Below are 25928 nucleotides of genomic sequence, written 5' to 3' on the forward strand. Positions count from 1 at the left end.
TTTTCTGATATCCACTTGAAGAAATAGTCTGTCCTTTCATGTATTTTTTAAATGACATCTGTTTCTTTAGTGCTCATACTCCCAACCCCAAACACATTGTTAAGAAAACAACTTATCCCACAAAAATGTTTTTCCATAGCATTTTGCTTTGTGGTCCACCAGTCTGTATAGTTCTGTGACCCCACATACTTAGTCGTCCTGCTGGAAATGAAGCTGTCTGAGCTGCTTCATGTTTAGCCAGCGGGCTGGTAGTTTTAGTTGTTGGCTGGAGTTCTTGTGTACACTTGGGACTTTTTGTTGGAATAAACATTATTAGACTCAGGCTAAAATGGGATCAGAAATTTATTTTTGTCCTCCTTTCAACCTCCTCACCCTAGATTATCTCATCCAAATGGCAAATGGTCTTGACTTTCTGAAGTGATCTAAAGATTAAAATCAGCCCTGGGTGCTTGTATTCAAATGGAGATTTTTCTTTTTTTTTAAGCAGTTAAAAATAGAGTTCTCTGATCTCACATACAAAGTTTGATTTCCTGTGTGTCTGCTCTTAACACGTCTGTATTTGTTCTCAGTGCTGCTTGTGCTTCCAACTCCTCCTTAAAGACAAACACCTGAGCCAGTCTTTATCTGGAACACTCATCATGCTTTTTTTTTTTTTAACCCTATCCTCTCTGCTTAATTTGGCACCTCTCATAATTCAGGGTTTGCCGAATGGAAGGAAATTTCCCTTCTATCCTGAACTACTTGTCCTCTCTTGGCCCAATTTCCAACATCTCTTGTCAGTTTAATGTCAAACTGTGGCGTTTATTGACTTAGTTTACTTGTAGGAGGGACTCTGGCATCTTGGAGATGCTCACTTGAATTTTGTGTATAATTTTGTGCTTCTTTGTAATTGGCTTCTTTTGTGATCTTACAGAATACCAAGCTGCTATTTTACACTTGAAGAGGGAACACAAAGAAGAAATTGAAAACCTACAGGTATATCTCTTTGATTCTATTGAACCGGTTATGTGAGACTGCTACTTCGTTTTCTCATGTGACAAAGTAAATATTCCCCTTTTGTTGCCATATTTACTTAGACAGCATCTGCAGCTGGCACCTGTCAGTGAGCACTGCATTTATCCTGGGGAGGGAAGGCTGGAACTCCATTTTCCATATAATTCAATTCCTATTTTTAAGAAATGCAAGTGCGTTTGCCTGGGAAAATGTTATGCTTGGAGAAAAATATTGGTTTTATTTGAAAAGCAGGAAGTAAGATAGAGTATTTAGACTTTGACTCTTTGTAAGAAGTCCTTAAAAACCCATTTTTCCTATGCACACTGCAAACTCTTGTTTGACTTACTCCCATTCATGTATTTGTATCCATCCATCTCAGGACATCCTGCAATATGATGTCCGGCAGATCAAGGCACTTAGGGAAGTGGCCCTAGTGGGAACCAGAGTTGTGCTGAACCATCCATTCTCTATCCCCAAGGACTGCTTGGAAATTGCTGACTTGATCCCAGAAAGACTGAGGGATTATTTACTTCCTCCCGCTATCTGTCATTCCCTTAATGTTTGGTCTTTGCTTACAGTGCCTACGACAGGAAGCTGTAGAATTTTAATTTCAAATAACTAAATATTGAATCGGGCACTGATTCTAGTTTACTGATGGCTGGTTTGACCCATACCTTAGAGGGCAAGAGCGAAATTTAAGTAAAACTTGGTGTTTATTCAGTGCTAACTCATTACTTGCTAATTTAATGAATTTGTGGATCAAATATTCTTCTTTCCAATAAGTGATAAGGTGCTTTTTAAAATAACCGAGACACTCTATTGGGTTATATAGGTTAAGCCATTGCAAATAACCAAAAAGTTTGTTAAATAGGTCAGATGGTGTATAAATTGAGCTTGTTTTAAGCAGCTTGGAAGGGGGAATGGGTCCATTTCACAGAGAAACAAACAAACAACAACAACAACAAAAATGGAAAACTACCCCTGTCTTCTAGGGGGGAAAAGAGAGGTCAAGGTCCTTAGCTCTTTTGTTGAAAGATGCTCTACAGAGCCCTCTCTTCTTCTTTGTTCTGGTGTATGAAAGATGCTCGGCTGTCTCAGAGGAAGTGAAATGGGGATTGATTTAAGAAACAGATTGCTAAAGAGGGTAGGCACAGAAATGATTCCATGAGCAGCAGCTTTGTGTAAGAGTTCGGTTGTACATTAACATTGGCTTCCCCACGTGATAGGCCAGCCCTTTGAGGGCTTTGATTGCTAAATAATGTGCACGGTAACAGCAGGCTCTTAGTGTTTTTGAATTCTGACTTTGTGCTGGGCATTGTTCTAAGTATATTACATATAGTATCTTGTGTCATCTCCATAAAAGATCCTATGATCTTACATCTCAGACTAAGGAAAGATTGGAGAGGAAAAAAGAAGAGTAAATGGAAAGGGAAAGTATGTTGTGCTCATGATCTCCAGTTAAAATAGAGATTAAGTCAGGATTTGATCGACCATAATAAAGGCGAAAAAGTGTTCCTAATTACATCTTTAGTTTTCTTTGTCTGTGAAAGAATTATTTGTTCTTTGGACGCTTTTAGTAAACAAATTCTTTTTGTACCGTATTTATGAGTCGTATAAAATTGCTGAAACCCTGTGGCCATGACACACTGCTGCTATCAGGATGGGGGCAGCGTACCCATCGATACACTTACCTGTACTTTGGAACTATTTCCAGAAATCACAGATGGACAGCCTTTAATAGAAAACGTGTAACTCTAATCCTTGATCTGACATAGAGAAATGTTTTGGGGCAAACACAACATTTTAAAGGTTAAATCAGGAATACACATTTTAAAAATATGGAGGAGTTTCTAGCTGTTTCTTAAAAAAAAGAAATTAGAAAATCTGGCAACAGTGGAATTATTTTCCTGCCTGACTTCAACCAGCTGGGGTTGAGTAAGCAGGTGTCTACTTCAACTGGGACGTGTGTTCCTTAGTTTGCCGCTGTCCTCACTCTGGGCCACTTCCTCTGTCTGGCGCCTTTCTGCTTTAATTAACCCCATTCTCTGGGAGTTGAAAATAACTAGATTGGCAGCAACACCAACCAATCAGAACAGATACAGTTCATAAAACAGGCAGTGACCCAGCCCGGCTGGGTTTGGGTGTGCTCACTGAACACCATCTCCACTTATTTTAGTCCACAAAGAAATAGCCACATCTGTTGTCACAGGACTAGTAGAAGACAATGGTGGCAGAGCCATTACTTTAGTGTTCATTTCCTTACATGTGATTTCCATTGGCAGCCCTCATTGTCCTTTAGGTTTCCTTTCTCCACTTACATGTCATGGAGAAGTCAAGAGATATTTCAGGACTTCTTCAGCATGCTTTCCTAGAATAAAAAGGATTTCCTGCTTAACATACACAGGAAAAGTGATTCATTCTGTCACTACTATATACAAGAACTGATATGTATCACTGTAAGTTTCTTTAGTGTGTTTTCACAGAATTTAAAGAAATGGCATGATTTAATAAACAGAGAACCTAAGATCAGCTGTCTATGGTTTAAGATTTATTTATTTATTTGAGAGAGAATTTGAGAGTGAGCCTCAGCAGGAGAGGCAGAGGGAGAGGGAGAAAGAATCTCAAGCAGACTCCCTGCTCAGCGTAGAGCCCGACATGGGGCTCAATCCCGTAACACTGAGATCAGGACTTGAGCCAAGCCAAGAATTGGTCGCTCAACTGACTGCACCACCCAGGCACCCCAGCTGTCTGCTGTTTTGGGTACAGATTTGCAGAGAAGTCACTTAATTATTCAGTTTTCCCACCAGCAAAATGGAAAGCTTATCACCTAAAATGATTTGGAGTTGACCTTTCTAGCCCAGAGTCCCAAGGCTAGTAAGTCGGTGGGTGGGGGAGTCTGGAGTTTGTGATCTCATTTATGCTCTGTAATCTGTACATATGGAGTGCTGCACTATAGAAAGGACTCAGGGCTTAGTCCTAGAATGCACCTTCAAAATGTGTAGCAATTCATTTGCATATTCCCCTTACATTCAACAGCAAAGATTTATTGACACTTTGAATGAAATCCATTCCCAGTATCCATGTTTAGACACCTTCTACATTAACAGAGCATCTGGCTGGCTCAGATCTCTAGTAAGGGAGTAGTGGCAGATCAAACACTTTTTTATGACTTCACTATTTCATGTAATTTATAATGTAACCACAGCAAATTCTTCAATTTTGTCCAAGGGTGTATTTCATGTAGCAAACTACTTCGAGGGTTTATGATCACTTCATGACAGCATCATCTGGTTCATTTTTCATTTTTGGATAGTTCTGGGTTACTAACTCCATTTTTGAAGTGACAGCACCTTACCTTTACAGGTTCTCACTTACCTGAGAAATTTTTGCCCGGGTTGCCATTGCCCAAGTTCATGACTATCGTGTAGAAATGTATTTCAGACCTGCCCTTTAAAGGAGTGATAAAACTAATTCTCTCATGGTACAAAGAAAGAGTTACTTCTCTGAGATTCCTAGGATTAAGATTTTTCTGAAGACTGTTCTATGTTGATTCATATAATCTTATCTCAGTGAATAATCCACTTCCCTGAGCTCAAGTTAAATTCTTCAAATGGTTTCATTATCTTTTCGTATTGTCAAAGTCCTGTTTATGAATCTGCTGATTGTAGGCACCTTGGAGAGGGTAATGATTTTTCCCCCCTCTCTTTGAAAGTACCTAGCCAAGCGCTTGGCCAAACAGATGGTACACAAACATTTCTTATATAACAACCCGTGATTGAAAAATAATAGTACCTAAATGTAATCAAATCCCTACTATGTGCCAACCTCTGTTCTAGGTATTTAACATTAGTATTATAAAGCACAAATGTAGAAACATAAGCTAAGTAATCGATCTGTCACCATTTTACAGATGATAAAACATGAGTTTCCCAGAGACTGTCACTGGTCAGAAATTTTGGACTACTCAGTGGGAGAACCTGAATGTGAACCCACCTAGACCTGTCTGAGCCTTTACATTAATCAGTACAGCAATACTGGACACAATATTGGATCCAGAGCCAGAAGGTCTGGATGGTGGTTAGGTTTGGGGTGATGAACAATGTGAGTGCTTTCAGCTCAGTTTCCTAATATCTACAATGAGGGACCAGGCCATATAATCTCTAATAGTGCCTTTAAATTTTACTATTGGCCCCACCATACTTGGAAAAAAAAGAAATTCAGTTTATCCATCACATTGTCTTTTCAGACTCGCGGTTATCTAACTCAGAGTCTCTAAATCCCCATTATTTACACATGCCCTTTTTGTCCTTTTAGTTTCTTTTGGAAGTTCCCCTCTAACACAGGCACTCTTCCCCACTCTGCTTGTCTCTGTGGAGTAGTGTGTTCATGTTTCAGTAATATTCTGCATGCTAGCTTCCTAGTGCTTATTCAGATCCCTGACTCAGGGCAGGCTGCAGCTCCCACAATGATAAATGAAACTTCTACAGGAGGGCCAGCTCTTCCTTATGACAGGAGGGAAGCATGAGCAGGGGGATGGCTAGGACTTCTTTGGCTCTCTGCTTCAATTTTGAAAGTCAGGGCCAGGGAGGGGTGAGTGGTGGTGGAGGGAAATGCATGCCCTCCATCTGGCTTTTGAGGAGCTCTGGATAACTTAAGAATGTTGTTTTTGACCAGTACTTTAAGCAATTTGGAAGTAGGTGCACGGAAATGACAGATTGGTTTATCTCTTTTTAACTAATGTTCTTTGCACTGTAGAACAGAAGAAAGAACTAGCCAAGAGTGACATTTCCTTTACAGGAATCTTTCTCATTTACCCCATTCATCACGTGCATAGCCCATAACTGAGGGGAAATTTGACTGAGCGAGCGATGGCCTTTGGCAGGCCCCTGCTCATTGTGCAATGCAGTCACATTTCTAATATGGTAACTCCCACTGTGAAATGATCCAGGGACAGATGCCAAACTAGAAATTGACTTACATTGTCCTTGTTGTCCCCAAGAGAACCAAATGGTATGTTGGCCTCTGTTAAACGAAACTTATAGACTTCCTTTTCTCTCTCCAGCTCACCCCACAGGTCCATTTCTAATAGTTCACACATGCTGTTGACACAAAATTGATGACAAACTAAACTTGAGCTGATACAGCTAAACTTATAAAGATACATAAATTCTGAGCTGTTTCCATTTGTTATGTTCTTTGTTATCAACACAATACATTTAAATCTATTAGTTCCTTAAGAATACTGTGAGGGAAAGGGAGTAATTTGCAGAGGGATAAACAAAACCTTCACAATTAGGAAATATGATTTCGTTAAACCCTCATGGTATTCCCCTAAGTGCTGATATTAGCATAATTCATTACTGAGATGTCAAAAAAGAAGACAACATTTAAAATGTTGAGAAATATTTTAATTCATTATTTCAATGTGGGTACAGAATACAATGTTATAGGTTTAGTAGAGTTTGCTGGTTTACTGGGGTTGAGATGCCTCTTAGGCTCTAGGTTCCCTGGAAGCCCATAGATTTGCCGTCTGTGTTCATCAGGGATATTGGCCAGTAGTACTCTTTTTTAGTGGTGTCTTTATCTGGTTTGGTATCAGGGTACTTCTGGTATCATAAGATAAATTTGGACGTTTTCCTTCCTTTTCTATTTTTTGGAATAGTTTGAGAAGAATAGGTATTAACTCTTCTTTAAATGTTTGGTAGGTTTTGCCTGCAAAGCCACATCTGGTCTGGGCTTTTGTTTGTAGGGAGCTTTTTGATTACTGATTCAATTTCTTTGTTAGTTATCAGCCTATTCAAATTTTCTGTTTCTTCCTGTTTCAGTTTTAGGAGATTATATGTTTCCAAGAATTTATCCATTTCTTCTAAGTTGTCCAATTTGTTGGAGGTATAGTTTTTTGTAATAGTCTCTTATAATTGTATTTCTGTGATGTTGGTTGTTATTTCTTCTCTCTCATTTGTGATTTTATTTATTTGAGTCCTTTCTCTCTTTTTTTTTTTCTTGATAAGTCTGGCTACAATTTTATCAATTTTATTGATTTTTTTCAAAGAACGAGCCTCTGGTTTCATTGATCTGTTCTATTATTTATTTAGTTACTATATCATTTATTTCCACGCTAATCTTTATTATTTCCTTCCTACCACTGGCTTGAGCTTTTGTTTGTTGTTCTTTTTTCTGCTCCTTTAGGTATAAGGTTAGATTGTTTGAGATTTTTCTTGTTTATTGAGGTAGGCCTGTATTGCTATAAACTTCCCCCTTTGAACTGCTTTTGCTGTATCCCAGAGGTTTTAGACCATTGGGTTTTCATTTTTGTTTGTTTCCATGTACTTTTTTATTTCTTTTTTTTTTACTGGCTGACCCATTCATCATTTAGTAGCATGTTACTTAACGTCCATAATCTTTTTTGCACATTTTTCTTGTAGTTGACTTCTAGTTTCACAGCATTGTGGTCAGAAAAGGTGCATGTTATGACTTTGATCTTCTTAAACTTGTTGAGGCTTGTTTTGTGACCCGATATGTGATCTATTCTGCAGAATGTTCCATTTGCACTTGAAAAGAAGGTATATTCTGATGTTTTAGAATGGAATGTTCTGAATATATCTGTTAAATCCATCTAGTCCAGTATGTCATTCAAAGTAATTATTTTCTTGTTGATTTTCTGTTTAGATTATCTGTCCATTGATGTATGTGGGGAGTTAAGGTCCCCTATTATTATTGTATCATCGATTATTTCCTTTATGTTTGTTATTAACTGTTTTATATATTTGGGTTCTACTATGTTGGGTGCATAAATATTACCAACTATTAGTATTTTTTTTTAAAGATTTTATTTATTTGACAGAGATCACAAGTAGGCAGAGAGGCAGACAGAGAGAGAGAGAGAGAGGGAAGCAGGCTCCCCGCTGAGCAGAGAGCCCGATGTGGGACTCGATCCCAGGACCCTGAGATCATGACCTGAGCCGAAGGCAGCGGCTCAACCCACTGAGCCACCCAGGCGCCCCAACCAACTATTAGTATTGAATTGTCCCCCCTATGATTACATAGTGCCCGTCTTTGTCTCTTCTTTTTTTTTTTTTTAATATTTTGTTTATTTATTTGACAGAGAGAGACTCAGCGAGAGGGGGAACACAAGCAGGGGGAGTAGGAAAGGGAGAAGCAGGCTTCCCACTGAGCAGGGACCCCGATGTGTGGCTTGATCCCAGGACCCTGGGATCATGACCTGAGCTGAAGGCAGATGCTTAACGACTGAGCCACCCAGGCACCCCATCTTTGTCTTTCCTTATAGTCTCTGTTTTGAAGTCAGTTTTGTTCAGGGGCACCTGAACCACCCAGGCACTTTTCAGATCACTCTTCCATGCTTTATGTCTGTGGATTATTTGCCTGCCTTTTCTCCAAGAGCAGCTCCAATACCTCTGGTTCTCCCAGAACCAAGCATGCTGACCCTTAAAATTCCAGTCTTTAAATTCTCCTGGTTGTAAGAACTCATGAAATTTGGGGATTTTCTCTTTCCAAGCTAGTTGCTATGGAGAATTGTCTTCTCTGTGTGCTTCCCTCAATGATAGTCTGCCTTTTGCCCTTCTCTGTGACCGCAGTGCCTTCCCCAATGCAGTGACCATAATCTTTTTCTCTCTCAAGCCATATCTCTGCACTTCATACTTTCTTTGATGTGGCCTCTTCTCTACCTTTATTTGGGGAGTTTTTCTGCCAGTCTTCAGGTTAATTTCTCAGGTAGTTAGGATGATTTGATAGTTATCTAGTTGCATTCCTGTGAGGAAGGGAGCCTAGGGTCTCCCTTTGCTGCCATCTCCCCTTCCTCCTAAAATCTGGATTCCTTTACTTGTTTATGTTGATTGCCTGGTCCTGCAGACATCAGTTGATGACCCTGGTGTGGAGCATAGAAGAGCCAAATAAGAATGTCCTCATCCTCTTTCTCCATGGTCTCTTGAATACCAAGCAAAAGTCTCTTGAACTCTTAGATCTTTGTGGACTTTTATATATATATTTTTTCCTTTCCTTTTTCCTTCCTTCCTCATCCCCTTTCTTCCTGCCTCCTGTCTTTTCCTGAAAGGACTACTGATGGAATAAAGAGGGCAGCAGTGTTGGAAGGTACATGAAAAATAAGCTCTTAGTGCAAAATATTGGGTATGTTCTAGGACATTTGAGGAAGGGATGGGAAGAAATTTTGTTTGATTTTAAAGTTTAAATGCGCAGTACCCTTTACTTTCTGACTTGACTGGAGATGGTTACTATTGGTTATTGAAAACAAAGTACTAACCCTATGCCAGACTTGGTGCTCACTGCTTCATATACATAATTTCTAATCAGTTGAGACTCAAGAGAAGTGAGGTCCTGTCCTGAGTTTTCGCAGCTGGTTACTGTGATGGCAAGATTTACTGGCTAGGTGTGTCTGGTTTCCAAATCTGCTCCTCTCCACTGTCAACTTGTCAACTGATTTGATTCATTTGCTCGAGTATAATGGTTTTCTTAATTTTCATTTTCCTTCCCTCATCCTGTGGCAGATACTTCTACAGATCACCCCTTATTCTTATCCTATGCAAGGCTCTTCATATGGTTCAAAAAAAAAAAAAAAAACCCAGTGGGGACATTTTTGTGGTGTTGGGAAAGAGATAGAGGAAGAATGCTCTTATCTCACTGGTTCCAGAAGTCACAAGCTGTTTTTTCTATTCTTCCCACCAAAGTATAGACGAGGGGAGAAGGTAGAAGATTGCCCTCTTCAACTTCACTGCTCACAGCCAGTTCGGAGCCCAGTTTGAAGCAGAGACTCTGATATTTCTCACCATACTCTTGATAATTGTCCATATTCATCATAGAGATTTGAAACCTGAGTCTCAAATCAATTTGTGAAGACCACAAAGTCAGAAAACACTGGGGCAAAACTTCTAGGATCCTCCAGCTAGTTACTTCATTGATATCTTCATCAGAGTTTCCTTAATTATTCTCAGACTTTACCTCCCCCAACACAGCTTCTGAAACCCAGCATTACTGGTCCCTTAAGTACATGGAATGATTTGTCAATTCCCTATGCTGTCAACCATTTGTAGGATGTGCTCATGTGTGATACATGGTAACTGTTACCTCTTCTAACAAGTCTGGCCTCATGTGGGCTTTGGAATCCATAGTGCGAATTTATCGCATGTTTGCGTGTGTACATATATGCATGTGTATATTCTGACCATTTCACTCCAAGTTATTCTAGCTTGCTCTGTGTCCTAGTAGAGGAAGAACAATAAGAATAGCTGGTGTTTATTGAACATTTACTATGTGCCAGTCTTTACGTATGAGGATTAGATGGGTTACTACACCAATTCTATGAGGTGGCACACTCCTAACCTCCACCTGAACTACCTCTGAAAATTCTTACACCTTGAAAGTCCTTGCTTTCAGGACCTTGTTTCTGGTCTGACCTTTGCCTTTGATCTATCCTTGGGTAGAATAACAGTCCTTAAGGGTGGTGGGCCTTAGGAGTGGAACCTGCTGAAAAAGAATCTGTGTGGCGAAGTCAACTAACCATTTGTTGGATGACATTCAACTCAATTCCAGGCAGGACAGCTGGTTAAAATTCCAGATGTGGAATCTTCCTTGAGTTTGAATCTTAGGTTCACTATATTACTGTATGTGTTGTCTTGAACAAATAACTTAAAGCACTCTAAGTCTCAGTTTCTCATTAGAAAGAGGTGGTGATGATATTGTAACTTGGTTGATGGATATGCTGAGTGCAAGTACTGTGGTAGTCAGGTATGGGATTGGAAATACAATGGCATGCAGTAGATAGCCGATGAATGATCATGACTGTTTTTCTCCTGATGACCAGCATGCTTAGTTTAAGTCAGTGGCTTTTGGAGTTTAGTTTTTGGTCATAAAGCTCTCACAATATAAACCCTGTACCTATATCAAATAAAAACATTCTGTGATTAACATTACACCTAAGGTCAAAAGAGCATTGCTTTTAATATTTTTGTCATAAAAATGTGATGCTCTCATTTCCATCACTTCCCATTAACGGAAGTATTGATGCTGCTGTGAGTTTGTGAAAGAAATATCTGAATATGTAAAATCATTCCAAGAGCTAACAGCATAGATTTGGGGCAGGGAGAACCTAAGTAAGATGTTGCATTTCAAAATTGTTTTTGCTATAAAGATAAGCACCTGCTAAAATACAATTTCATATATGTAATTCTGTTTTTTATATTCAAATGCCAATTGAGTGCCTGTCAAGATAAGAGATGTGCTAAAGATAAAACATCATTTAATAATTATAATAATAGCAGCTAACATTTACTATTTTACTGTATTAGTATATGCCAGCCATCTACTTAGTGCATCTTTTGGATTATTTTGTTTAACCCTCACATAAATTCTTTACTCAGAGGATTAACTACCTAGTTGGAAAGATAGACTATATGCCATAAAGGTCAAATAACAACAGACAGCTTAAAATAAATACTAGTGTTACCCAGAGACTAATGAAGGAAAAGACTATAAAAGTGTTAGCATCTACTCTTCTTTTTAAATGTTACCTACTTTTAATGGAATTTGAGAATTTCAGATCTTAGATGAAGAGAATTATCAAGTCTCAGATTTTCTGATTGCCATAAATGAGTGGCAGTTGTTTTCATTGTCTCTAGAAGCTGCTGTGTCTCTGTAATACACTTCTGCATATTTTGTTCTAATATGCTGTATGGTATGACCCCTCTTTGTTGCAAATGCATTTAATATACATGAAGACGGGTGTGCCGCATAGATATGTGAGTTTGTGACAGATAACCTGGGTATTTTACAATTATTTTAGAAGCCGTTCCCTAATCTTACCACTGGAGGTCAGCTTGACCCTTTTTCTCTTAGTAAATCTCCAAGTAGATTTTCTTTGTATTGGAACAGCTTTCCAGTTCAGAACTTTGCTTGAAACACATGACCAATAAAAGTGCTCTTAGTTTCATTCTCAGAACAGCATGGACAGATATGTGCGCACAGGTCTATACTCATAGGCATAAGGATCTATGTACTTACAGAAGCAATACGTGCAGTGTTTGTGGCCAATACATACGCATGAGCATTCTGTATGAGAAAACGAGAAGAGCCACCAGGAAGCAGTGCCTTATGAAATTGATCATCTGTGTTTCCTCACGTGGAACCATTAAGAGGAGATTAGACTTCTCTCTATCATTCACTAAATAGTAAGAGCCTACTGGGTGTCAGGTGCCGTGCTGGGTGCTGGAAGGAACAAAATAGACATGGTTCCTACTCTCTGGGAGCTTGTAGTCCACACAGAGAGACAGATATTGATAAAAGAATCACTCAAGGGGCACCTGGGTGGTTCAATGGGTTAAGCCTCTGCCTTCGGCTCAGGTCATGATCTCAGGGTCCTGGGATTGAGCCTGGGATCAAGCACCCCATCGGGCTCTCTGCTCAGCAGGGAGCCTGCCTCTCTCTCTCTCTCTCTCTCTCTCTCTCTCTCTCTGCCTGCTTGTGATCTCTCTGTCAAATAAATTTTTAAAAAATCTTTAAAAAAAAATAAAAAAATATTTATTTGGGAGGGGTGCCTGGGTGGCTCAGGGGGTTAAGCCTCTGCTTTCGGCTCAGGTTATGATCTCAGGGTCCTGGGATCAAGCCCCGCATCGAGCCCCGCATCAGGCTCTCTTCTCAGCAGGGAGCCTGCTTCCCCCTCTATCTCTGCCTGCCTCTCTGCCTACTTGTGATCTCCCTCTCTGTGTCTAATAAATAAATAAAATCTTTAAAAAAAAAAAGAATCGCTCAAGAAGTATAATATTGCTGTGGAGAAAAATATGGTATAGGATGCTATGATAGGATATCATTTAGATTTGAGGTCAGGGAAGGACTCTTTTTTTTTAGCAAGTACCATTTAAGCAGAGGCCTGAAGGGTGAAGAGGAGCTTGGCTGGTTTGAAGGACTCTGGGGTGGCCGGTGTGACAGGACACAGGAGAAAGGTTGGGGGTGAAGGTCCGGATTAGAGGTTTTCAAGTGTTTTAAACTGCATGTTGGAATAAACAATGAATTTTACATCAAAACCCAGATTACATGTTTGTGCATATGTGAGAAATAAGAGTTCTATTAAACAGAACTGATTTCATGGGAACTTATTCTGATATATTTAACTCTTTTGTATTTAAAAAAAAATGCTGGTGGTAAAGCATAAATTGATTTCTGTCCCATTAATGGATCATGGACCAGTGTTTGAAAAGCACTGCCATGCAGGAGGGCAAGAGGCCATAATCGAGAAGGGCCTTGTCAGTGGTCCTTAAGGTTTTCAGATTTCTCCCTCAGAATGTTGAGAATCTACTGGTTTGGAGCAGTTAAGGGTGAGACATGAAAAGATTTGCATTTTCTAAATACTCCCCACCCCTCCACGCTCCTGTTGTAGAGGGTAGTTAGTAGGTGGCTAGGGTGGAAGTGGTGAGGACAGTTGGCAAGTGTTGCCAGCCTGCAGGTAGGCGGGGATACTGGCTTGGCCTAAGTTAGGGGTAGGAGAGAGAGAACTCACCCTCTTTGACAGGGAGTGTGGACTTTCTCCAGCGCTGATGAGTGTTTCTGGTAAAGCCAGAGCTATCGAAACCGCCGTTGTTGCTTCCCTCTACATGTTTGCACAGCTCAATTCTATCCTTCGGTTCCTAGACCACTGCTGGAACATTGCAAGTACAAAATCAATAGTTTTTGAATAAGTAAATAATAGGGAGGCAGAGAGTGCTGACAATAATGCTATGATTTCAAGCATGAAATGAGAATGTTCTTTCTTGGCCTCTGCACACCCTTCCCTCATCATGACTGAATATATGCACCACACCAAGACAGTTACTCTTCTCTACAAATAGGTGACAATTTCTTAGACCCTGGAAACTGTTGCAGGTATCTGTATATTACAGTTCTATTTATTAATAATAACATTAATCATATGACATGAGTCATCTGCTGCAAAGAAGTGCACACAATTTCAAGTATTAATTGACAAAACAGAATAATTTTTTTTTCAAATTTAGATGAGGTTTATAAGTTGAATCAGAGGAAATTACTGATATTTGACCTTTTTTGACTTAAAAAAATGGCAAATTCATTTATGCTTAATCTAATACATTCACACGTGCAAAGAGGTGAATGTATGTCGGAATTCGATTCCCCTGGCTGGACTTTACTCTGAAATGGTCACTGGAGCCTCAGGCAGGGATTGAGAAACTGCAGCGGAAAATGCCATGAGGCACCGCCCATTGGATAGTGACACATGTATTCTATGGTCTCTCTTTTCAAATTGGAATTACTGAGACCTATTGTGACCCTTGTGCCCCACATCACATACAGAATTATCCTAGTGAACAATTTCCCAGCCTTCAGGCAAGCCATGAAAAATAACTGAAAACTATTTACCCAACTTAAATTCAGTATTCTCTGGTCTAGTGATCAGGCTACATATATCCTTGGTCTTTCTAAGTGAGCCCAAACCGATGTTTTACTCCATAAAAAATGAACAGTTGTGTCCCACTGTTGATCATTCAGTCTGTGTAAAACAGGTCTCTGTAAAAGCATTTGTGCTTTTCTTCCCTCCTAGACTTTCTACAGTTAAAATTTCATTTCTGGAATTAGAAGTTAAAGGAATATTGTGGTACGGATGCATAGGAAAATGATTAGAAGATTAGGAAAGGAAGTGAATGAAACATCTAGGTTATATTTATGGCAGTGTCTCTTGTTAAACATCTCGCTGAATATTTACTTCTCCCACAGACAGCAGTTTGTTTGTTTGTTTGTTTGTTTTAGGTAAATGAAGTCTGGAAGCTAAGATAAGGTCTGTTACTCCTTAATAAATAACCTGGGGATCTTTTGATTTTTAAAAAATTAATTTTTAATTAGTCTTGCTGGAAACTTATGAAACAAAATCTGATATTTTTTCCTACTTCAGACTTGTAGTATAGTTCTCAGGCACATAATCTTAGAACTCTTTTAAGTAGTGAAAATCTATAAGTATTTTCATCCAGAAAAGGAGTTTTCTTTTTGCTGTCTTATTTTCAGCACGTAAAATCACAGTGATTCGTCCCATGTTGGTGAATATAATGCAGTATCATTATTCGTTTCTGGGATTCCGGCATTCTAGAGTAGTGGCTCGAACTTGACGGTTGATTGCCAAAAACAAATGGAAACTCCTTTCCTTTGGCTATAAAATACTGGTGGATGGGCCCAAAAATGAGGAGGGGAGAAAACAAGATTGCATTACAAATCTGGCAACATCAGCCACACTAGTAAAATCAAATCCAATGTTGTTTTATGACTCTGAATTTATGTGAGTGCCCAGGATCAAAGGGCTCCAATCCCACTGGACTACAGGGTCCAAGGTTCATGGCAAAAACTCATCAAAAAGAACATTTTAGTCGTTTAAGCTTTTCATTTTAATCAACCTCAGTAATAAAAGAGCCTTTAGGTGTCCAAAAACATTTTGCAAGATCAAGAGCTGTTCCCTCGTTGAGCTGCTCGTTGAGGCAGCTTTCTTATTGGATCCATATAATGCCTGTGGCCTTAGAGTGTCAAAGGGGCCACCACCTCCACATTGTTTGCCCTTGTGGGATGGTTTCTTTTGATTCTTCTGTGTATTATGTGATAGTAAATTACGGTGTCTGACGGAAGGACCATAAAATTTTCACACAATCTATCAAGCTCTCTCAGCCATTTAAAGTTTGGTCTCTGACAGCAAGCCGGGCACTTTGTAATGTTTGGACAGAAACGGAGTGTACCGCCCACATCTTGACACGTTTATCTGGAGACGGCTCTGCATGGGAGAAAGAACACGAGCCTTGACAGTCAGAAGATCCAGTCTTGAGTCCTAGAGGACGCCTCCCGTGACTACGGTTTGGGACAGTCCATAAGATGGGGATCCCACTTTCACCACAGGGCTGTTCAGATTACATAGGCTAGTGCTTATGAAGTTGCTATGCAGTGAGAAGAGTGAGTAGTTCTGCACTTTCAGCAGGAGACCTGAGTAAGTATAAGGAAGAGCCAGCCAGAGAGGAGCAAATTTAAAAACAAAACAAACAAAAAAAAGTACTCCTGGAGAAGACATTAAAGGGTGAAAGCAGAGACCCGGGTGGTTGAACTCGCTCTGGGGAAAAGAGGAGGGGACATTTCTTTTAAGATAAGAAGAAAATAAAATAGAATGAGTTCCTCTGTCTCTAGACTATTCACACCTTTATTTCTTTGCTTTGTTTTTAACTTTGGCCCCCATGCATATGAAAAGAACCAAAAGCACCCAATATTTTGTCCCTGATCTTTCTAATGTCCTCTTCCGAGACCACCTCTTCTATATCTCTCCCTGTTTCTAGTTCTCTTTTTGGCCCTTGCCTTTCTCCATTTCTCAAATTCAGCTATCCTTTACTTTAAAATCCCTTCTCCTGATGGTACTGCTTCTTTGAGCTTCCATCCTTCCTCTCACTGGCAGAGTTCTCAAACATTAGTCCCAAGTAGCCGATCCTCCTACCACTTGCCTTTTGTTACCTCTATAGGGAAACAACTAAGACCACATAGGAAGCAATTATCCCACCCTGTTGGTCCCTTCTTGGTCTTCATTGGCTTGGATTGTAATCAAGCTTCTGTGTTGAAATCCTTCTTGAATCTCCTCCCTTGATGTCTAGGACATCGAATTCTCTTTTGAATGTGCTTCTACATCTTTGCTTCCCCCTCACTCCTACCTCCATAGCACCCCCCAAATGGAACCCTGGAAAAGGTAGCCTTTAGTTTTCTGACTTGCCATGTGTTGTCCCTTGAAGATTTCATTGATTTTTACCTCTATCTAAAGGCTTTTCAGAGCTATTTGTTTGGATTCAAATGTTCCCCTTGAGTTTCCAGCTCTGGGAAAAGTTCTCATTTTTGCTGGAAAATCTACGTTGGGGAACTATTTTCAGTATCTCAAAATTTAAAATTTCTGAAGCCACAGCATCAAAAATTCTTATAATCCCAGGGTTGAAAAGACTTGTCTACTTGTCTCCTTCTGACTTTTCCCCCATCCAATATAAACACAGCACACAACAGTCTTTTGGGGGGTTGCCCTATATATTTAAGGTTCCACTGTTCTAAGAGTGAAATGGAAGTCCAGGCCAAAAATCTCAGCTATCTTCGGAAACCTCACCCTTAGCTTCCGTATTTTCCATTATATTATGATCATTTTAGCTCCATAGTCCCTCACATACACTTGTTCCTTGGCCCTCTGATGCTGTCATTCTAATCTAGGGCCTTAGGTCTTGCCTGTATTCAAGCCATGTTATAAACTACTTAGAGATTGCTGTTTCCCTCCCTTACCCACCTTTAGTGGCTCACTATTGCTTATCCAGTTAAGTTCAAAGTCCTTAGCGTGATATTTAAGACCTTCTAAAATGAGATTCAAACTTCTAACTGGTCTTTTCTTCCACTACTTTCTTATGCTTTCCCATCACCCTGCCTTCTTCTTTTACTTGTATTATTCACAATCTGCCCCTCCACCTTTGCCAATCCTTTGTGGCCCAGCCCTTGCTGGGCCCTCATTATACATGACACCATCTCTTGATGTCCCAAGCCTCCCTGCTCTGACACCTTGGCTCTTTCTACCTGACTCCAGCCCTGAGCAAGACTTCTTCTCATATTACAATCATGAAAGCAGAGGTATTGTCCCTCTCCTGCACCCCCAGTGCCGAACATAAGATGGATGTGAACCTTCAATAAATAGCAGAACAATGAAGCTTCTCTCACAGTAATACATGCATCAGAGCATAAATTAACCACTGATTGATTTTCCCTTTTTCTTCCTTTGTAATGGAAACTAGATTTTGGTCAACGTGATTTTACGGGCAATATTTTTCATACTTAGAGACCTGGGAGAATTATAGTAGGACAGCTATGTTCTTGGAAGTGTTTTTAGAAGATAATTTGGACAGCTATGGTCTCCTACTGGGAGAATACTCTGTTTCTCATTGTCTTAGGTGGACATTTACCAGATGTTGCATGTTAAGACAACATACAGTGAGTGAGGGATCAGGTGTATTAGTTGAGGTGAAATCACCCTGGACTCATTTGAATGTGTGATAATCTGTAAAGCCATAAATGAGCAACTGCAGACTGAAAGAGCTGATCTTAGATTCGAGATTAACGGTTCTCACCTTTCCTTCCTCAGTGCCCCTAAAGGAGGCACCATGCTCCCGGGAAGACAGGGCTCCTTACAACGGGTGAAATCCACCAGCCAAGGAGATTTGCCTTCTGGTTGCTACTCCTTAGCAGTTAAAGGGCCATGCAGGCAGCTGATAGAAGTACCTTGACTAGAAGTGAGGTCTTCTCCCAGGCCAGTGCTCTGTCACTTAAGCCATGGGGAAATCACTCTGCCGAAGGTGGAGAAAGTGCTAACCGTGGTTTAAGTGGTAGGCAGGAAAACCATCATGCAGCTTATGCATAGTGGGTGGTACTGAGCCTATGCAGAGGTTTAACAGAACATGTTTAAAACCAAAATCTTTGAATGCACCAACCAAATTAAGCACAAGTCTTTGAAGAATATGCAAAGCAGTGGGAGGAAAATAAGGCCACCTCTTCCAAGTACCTCATTCAATTTCAAATTTTTGGCCAGCCCATCACCTTTTCAAGGTCAGAAGGTTGTCTAATACTTTTCTGCTCCTTTCCTCTCTCTTGTCTCTGCAAGATTTCCAATTGCATCCAGGATTTATAAATAGAACTTGAGAGAGTCATTTGTAATTTTCAGATGAGATTTTTGTAGACTTGTGAGATATAGATCAGTGTCCAAATTGACTCTGCTGTGACCTAGACTCAAACATTGGACTCCTACAGCATCACTCACGTCTTGCTCATTAGCAACCTAATTGCCTTAAAAAAAAAAAAAAAAAAGTGGAGAGACAGAGGCTGCCAGCTATCAGGAGTATCTCTTGGAGTGATTTTACATTTTTTCCTCCAACCTGCAACCAAATACCACCCATAACAAAAGATTGTTTTTAAAATACCATTACTGAGAAGCTGTAAATGTTGCTGGAGGATTTTACATAGCAAACCCCTTAAAAATTAGCTTTTAAAACCAGTTACATCCAGACACAGAAAAACAAATGTTTCCTTCTTTATAAGCTCCAATTTTAGTACCTGATGCACAGGTACATCAGGTTTGGATTTAATTTGACACTTTTATTCTTACCTGTGTTACATTCATATGAAAATATGAAAAGCACATGAAAGAAAAGTAAAAGAAAGTGATCAAGAAGGAAACAGGCATTTGCTTTTATATTTAACAACTACAGTTGAGATTGTGGTATGTTTTAACATAGTAAATTTGGACCAAGAGAAATGATCTTCACATGCCTCTTTCTAAAAATCAAAATTCCTTTCTTTCAAACACCTCCATGATTCTAACCTGTTTCATGTGTGTATCAATACTGTATTCAAGGGCACGCAGTCAGAAAGCTCTCCACTGCTCTGACATGTGTAGAGGGAAAGGTCATAGTCCCAACACTGAGATTCCTTGTAAGCTAAGTATTTAACTGTAAGTAGCTTGGAGTTATTTGGAATGGATGACTGCTACGGGTACTGGAGCCAGTTCATTTATTCATGGAGGGTGCATGGCCCAAAGCTGGCAGGTCTGAGCTCTTGTAGCTGATAGACACACTCCATGAAAGAGCAACACGTTGTTGGTATAAAACACTCCAGCAGGCATGGAGTTTGACGGACTTACATAGCTGTCCCTGTATCGTCGTTAACCTGTGTATCTAGTTATTAAATTCTGAATGACTTGTGAAGAAGCCATGTAGGAGTTCTCAGGTAATAATGCCCCTTTCTTTTCACATTATTAATATGTGCAGCCATAACATTTAAAATAGAAAAATTGGTTGAGAGAAAATTATAGCCATCTCAACCTCTCTGTCAAAATAAATTTGAAGTGACATTTAAACTTTGCACAGAATAGTTAAACATTTATTTTGCAAGCATTTCATGAATGATGCTCAATGTTTGATCACTTAGAAAATAAGAATCCTGACTTAAATTCATATCGTGCAATTACTGGAAAGCTGAAAAATGTGATTCGGGTAACAATGATCCTTTCAAAAAGCCCAAATTATGGAGATGAGTATCAATCAAACATAATATAGTTTAATCTAAGGTTGGGGGGTAGTGCAAGAGGAAAACAAGAATGTGGTTTGTCCATATTCCAGGAGGAAAGAATCAAGTAAAAATGAGATCTGTCTTTTCCAAGTTATTGTGTGCATCGTACTCGAGTGTAATTTCACACACATCCTGATGTTCCAAGTATCGTAAAACATCCAGTAATCAGAATAAATGTTTTGCCAAACCCCATTTATTGTCTTAACTGCTAAAGGCAATGAGCACCCTGGATTTATGAATATATAATTAATATCTCTATTAAAAAATAAACCCATACAGAGGATTTACATTTTTCTTAATCCATGGTTACACAAGGAAGAGATCGGTTTTTAAATATTACCTCAGATCTTTGTGAGCTCAAATTAATCAGTGTGATACTCGACCAAAACTGTTTTTAAAAGTGTTGTGTATTGGGACGCCTGGGTGGCTCAGTTGGTTAAGCCGCTGCCTTCGGCCCGGGTCATGATCCCAGAGTCCTGGGATCGAGTCCCGCGTCGGGTTCCTTGCTCGGCAGGGAGCCTGCTTCTCTCGCTGCCTCTGCCTGCCTCTCTGCCTGCTTGTGTGTACTCTCTCTGTCTCTCTCTCTGGCAAATAAATAAAATCTTAAAAAAAAAAAAAAAAAAAAAAAGTGTTGTGTATTGAAGCCCTATGGGCAGGGGCCCTTCTCTGTGGAGTTTTAGAATTCCCCGACCATTCTTCTAGGCCCCTCTGCTTTCAAGAATAGGTACTACAGATGCGCTTTGTCACCTGTTTCCTACCCACCCATATACATCTCAATTGCAAGGACTCCAAATGAAGCAAGCACAGCTCTAGAAACACTTCTGTTTCTTCCCAGATAAGTCCGTAGCTGGAGATGTTTATTGAACTTCATCGCTAACGTACAGAAACTCAGAAAGAACCTAGCCACCTTGTCACAGGTGCTGTTTCAAGGCTTTCTGTCAATCAAGGCATTTCTAGGACCCCTTTCACTGTCGCTTTGGTCTCTGTCCCCGTGAAGGAGGGTTGGAAACTAAATCCTAACACTTGAATCCACGTGGAATAACTCCTATTTGTGACTTCCTCAATGATTTTTAAGTGTAAATATGATTAGTAACTATAAAAATTCATGCCAATAACTGTGTATATTCAAAATAATGACATTATTAATGTCTTTGGGATAGAATGTTTATTTTGACGAATTTGGGGTCAGTTTGTCAACTCTCATCTAGGACCTGTGCATATTATAAAGTAACAGAGTCTGGAAGTCCACTGAATGAGACAGAGTTAACCAGGTCTGGATGGAGATGGACCTGTCACTTTGGACTTAATGAATTTCATGAGGCTTGTTGGAAAGCACACAACCCCACATCAGATAGGCATTTATCAGCTAGGACCAATTTAAGGGGTGATATCAGTAATCATACAAATCAGGGGCTTCCATCACATTTGTCACAGGCCTTGCATGGGCACTGCTTGGGGTTCCTTCCTCTTCCCCTTCCCTTTGCTAACTGATTGCAATAGGTTTATATGCACAATAGCCTTAGGGACTTCTTGGCTAGGGACTTTGGAAAATTCATTTATTCTACAACTATCTGAATGCCTTTACAGACCAGGTGCTACTCATGCTTCTAGGACTGTATCTGTGAACGAGGGAGACAAAACGTGAGTTCTCTTAGCTTGTTGTAATTGAGGTATTTGGAAGACAGAAGCAGGAAGGGAAGGTGGCAGTAGGCAGAGTCATTGCAAGGTGGGAAGAAGACCCGAGAGTTACGCTCTTCAGAGAAAACAAGAGGGGTGTTTCTCAAGTTCAGCTGCAGAGTCCCAAAAGAGAATGAGGAAACATCCACCAAAGTGGGTAACTTAGGAAGCCATTAAGTGTGGTTTTCGTGAGACTTTTCAGTAAAATGGTGGTGATCTAGATTGGATTTTGAGAAACTGCACACAGGGTACGGTAAAAATGCAAAGACAGCGGATAGCTGTGAATCTTTTAGAGTAACACTTGTCAGCGAACGTAATGGGAGATTTTTTTCTTGAGGATGGAGCAGGGTTGAGGCAGGTGTCCTCATTGTTTCTGAGGAGGGGGCGGATATGAGAAGAAGGACTCAAGCACATTTTAGGTAGAGGTAAATAGGCAAGAGGAGATTCCTGTCAATGAATATGTAAACTATTGCTTGAGAAGAATTTTGACGCATAAACATTGTGTCTTCTACATAAGCGACATCCTAGCTTTTTGTTGTGTGATACAATTCTAGTGTATTTGAATTTCCATTCTCAGGGCATTTGGATTCTACTTAACGCATTTTATTTAGAAAGAAAGGATGACTTTTATTTAACCGCGTTAGGTTCACCTTTTTTCCTAAGGCCACCATCTGAGCATATGTATCAACCCACATACAGGAGACGGGTTGTGCTAGTAGCTTCCAACTGACAATGCACTGTAGACCCAGCTAGTTGCTATTAATTGTATCCAATATTAAATAAACTCTGCAGTATTTTTCAGTAAGAGTTTTTCTTGACTTCTTCTGGCTACATTATTCTGAGATTCTTTCACCTTCCATGAAAAGTATATTAGGAAGCAAGATAGGTAATGTCATTCCCATTTTACAGAATAGAGTTTACAGCCTACAACACTGATGGGATAATAGGCCTCCTACACCTTAGAGACCCTGTAAGTATAGGAGGAAACTGCTCTAACTGCACTATGCAATAGACTGTTTTGATAGTTTTGTGGGGTTTCCCCCTCCCCCCCAGTCACAGAGACACCACCTATCAATCTATCACAAAACCAAGGCACACTTTTAACCTGATACCCTGATCCTTGCTTTGGAGGCTTGTTAAGAGAAACATTAATAGAGAAAACTCTTCAAGTTGACCTGGGAATAGAAGACATTAGGTCCTTGTTACTTACAGAAGCAGAGAAGTAGGATCTTTTATCCTTGAAAATACTTGGTGAACAACTAGAGTGAGAAAATCAGACTCGTCATAAATAATGTGATAAGAAAGAGACTGACACAGGGGAACTCATGAGACATCACAGAGTGAAAGGCATTGGAACATCCTGCCCAGTGCTCTGAGCTCTCAGTAGACATTGTTCATTTCTCAGCCATGTTGTCACATAGTGGGGATGTGAGAGTGATGCCAAATGTGTTGGTACTGTCTTAGATGGTCCACTGTTAACCCCATCCCAGCCCTGACCTAGACAGAAATTTCTACAACCTGGGCCACAGGTGTGAAGATGCTACAGCATTCACGAGAAAGCTTGAACCTCTATGTTAGGGAAGCTGGACCTTTGTTTGATATTCTTTAGCTGCTTTGGGGACTCATCTTGCACTATGTCTGTTGTAATGCATTTTCTCAAGAAGAGGAAGATTTTGTTGTAAACAAAATCTTGCTTGGAAGTCCAACTGATAAGTGGCATTTTACTAGTATATATTTATTTTACAGTCTCAAATGTATACAAATATATGCATATTACTTACTATAATGTCAATCTGTAAATACTTTTTTAATTGAGATTATTTTATGCACAGTGAAAATCACCCTTTATAGAGTACAAGTTTTGACAAACCCATGCAGTCATGTAACCATAACCACAGTCAAGACATGGAACATTCCATCACCATAAAAAATTCCTCTGTGTCCCTTGGAAGACATCCTCTCTCCTGACCTCAAGCCTGGCAACCATTCTTGCTTCTTCTGTCCCTATAGCTTTGACTTTCCCAGAATGTGATATGACTGGAATCGTATAGTATGTGGCCTTTTGAGTCCCGCTTCTTAACATATTTGAGATTCATCCATATTGTTGCAGCTAATAGTAGTCCATTCCTTTTTATTTCTAATTAGATTTTACCTTTGTGCATGTACCACTATTTGTTTATCCTTTCCCATTTGAAGAACATTTGGGTGGCTTCCAATTTTGGCAGTGTACTAGGGTCTTCCACAAAAACAAAAACAAAAACAAAACTAAACTAATAGGGCGTGCGCGCGCGCGTGTGTGTGTGTGTGTGTGTGTGTGTGTCTGTGTAGAGAGAGAGAGATTTCTTTTAAGGAATGGCTTATGCAGTTATGGAGCCTGACAAGTCCCAAGATCTCCAAGGTGAGTTGGCACACTGGAGATCCAGGAGAGTGGGTGCCATAGTTCCAGCCCGAAGGCCCCAAATCTTGAGACGTAGGAGGAGACAGTGTTGATGATTCCATTCCAAGTCAGGAAGAGACTAATGTCTCCATTCAAAGTAAGTTAGGCAGGAGGAGTTTTTTCTTAGCAGGAGGGTGAACCCTTTTGTTCCATTCAGGTCTTCAACTGATTGGATGGTACCCACCCTCATTAGGGAGAGCAATCTGCATTACTGAGTCTACTGACTGATACAAGTGTGAACCTCAAAGAGCAACTTGAATAATGTTTGACCAAATAACTGGGCGCCCAGTGGCCCAGTCAAGTTGACACACAAAATTAACTGTCGTGTGTGATTTTTAATAAAACTGCTAAAAATGTATGTGTGTGGATTTTCATGTTAACATGTTTTATTTCATTTGGGCAAATACTTAGAAGTGGGATTGTTGGATCACATGGCAAGTGTGTATTTAGCTTTATAAGAAACAGCCAAATTGTTTTCTCAACTAGTGGTGCCATTTTACATTCCCATTTGTCACCCAGGAGAGTTCCAGTTGCTCCACATCCTCCCCAGCCCTTGGTATTGTCAGGTGGGTCAGTTTTCCTCTCTCCCCTGCTTCCCTTTCGATAAATATGTAATGGTATCTCATTGTGGTTTGGTTAAGGGATGTCGAGCATCTTTTTTATGTGCTTAGATGTTATGCATATATGTTCTTTCAGGAGCTGTCTATTTGAATCATTTACCTGTTTTGAAAGGGAGAGGTTATTTTTTTAAAAAATTTTTTAAGATTTTATTTATTTATTTGACAGAGAGACAGAGAGCCCAAGTAGACAAAGAGGCAGGCAGAGGCAGAGGGAGAAGCAGGCTCCCTGCTGAGCAGAGAGCCTGATGTGGGGCTCAATCCCAGGACCCTGGGATGATGACCCAAGCCGAAGGCAGCTGCTTAACTGACTGAGTCATCCAGGCACCCCTTAATTTTTGTTTTAACAGAGTTCTTTTTATGTTCTGGGTACAAGTTCTTTGTCAGATACATATTTTGCAGATAATTTTCTCCCAGTCTGAGGCCTGTGTTTTATTTGAACAGTGCTGTGCCAAAATCTAATTTATCAATTTTTGTGATGGATTGTGCTTTTGATGACATATTTAAGAACTCATTAAGAGTACACTTACTGTGTTGAGGGCGACTGGGTGGCTCAGTTGGTTAAGCGACTGACTCTGGCTCAGGTCATGATCCTGGAGTCCTGGGATCGAGTCCCGCATTGGGTTCCCTGGGTCAGCAGGGAGTCTGCTTCTCTTTCTGTCTCCCCTCTCATGTTCTCTCTCTCACTCTCTCTCTCTCAAATAAATAAATAAAATCTTTTTAAAAAAAAAAAAGAGTACACTTACTGTGTTGGACACTGAGTAATGTACAGAATTGTTGAATCAATATATTGTACACCTGAAATTAATGCTGTGTGTTAATTATACTTCAATTTAAAAAAAAGAAAAGAAAAGAAACTCTGCCTGTACCAAGGTCATAACGGTCCTCTCACATGTTTTCATGAAGATGCTTTTTTGAGAAACATGAATTCGAATTTAGGAGTTTTAAATATAGAGTCTTAAATAAGCCACAACATCCAAATCACAAGAGTCACAAGAGTCACATTTTATAAAATATTTATAAAATATATAGTTAAAAATGGAGAGTTAAAAAAATTTTAAAAATTT

General features: G+C 39.8%; 1 protein-coding gene across 2 annotated transcripts in view; it reads left to right on the top strand.

The window, feature by feature from the left end:
* The window catches only part of FMN1 (formin 1), a gene marked incomplete at its 5' end in the record, with an annotated part of 364844 nt that overhangs the window by 140579 nt on the left and 198337 nt on the right, over positions 1-25928 (top strand). For both annotated transcript variants that reach the window (XM_080809905.1, XM_080809906.1), the window contains one exon: positions 914-975. In XM_080809905.1, the coding sequence (XP_080666031.1) occupies positions 914-975 (62 nt within the window). The remainder of the gene's footprint in view (positions 1-913; positions 976-25928) is intronic.

The sequence above is a fragment of the Martes martes genome (assembly GCF_963455335.1).
Source record: "Martes martes genome assembly, chromosome: 7".
NCBI lineage: Eukaryota > Metazoa > Chordata > Mammalia > Carnivora > Mustelidae > Martes > Martes martes.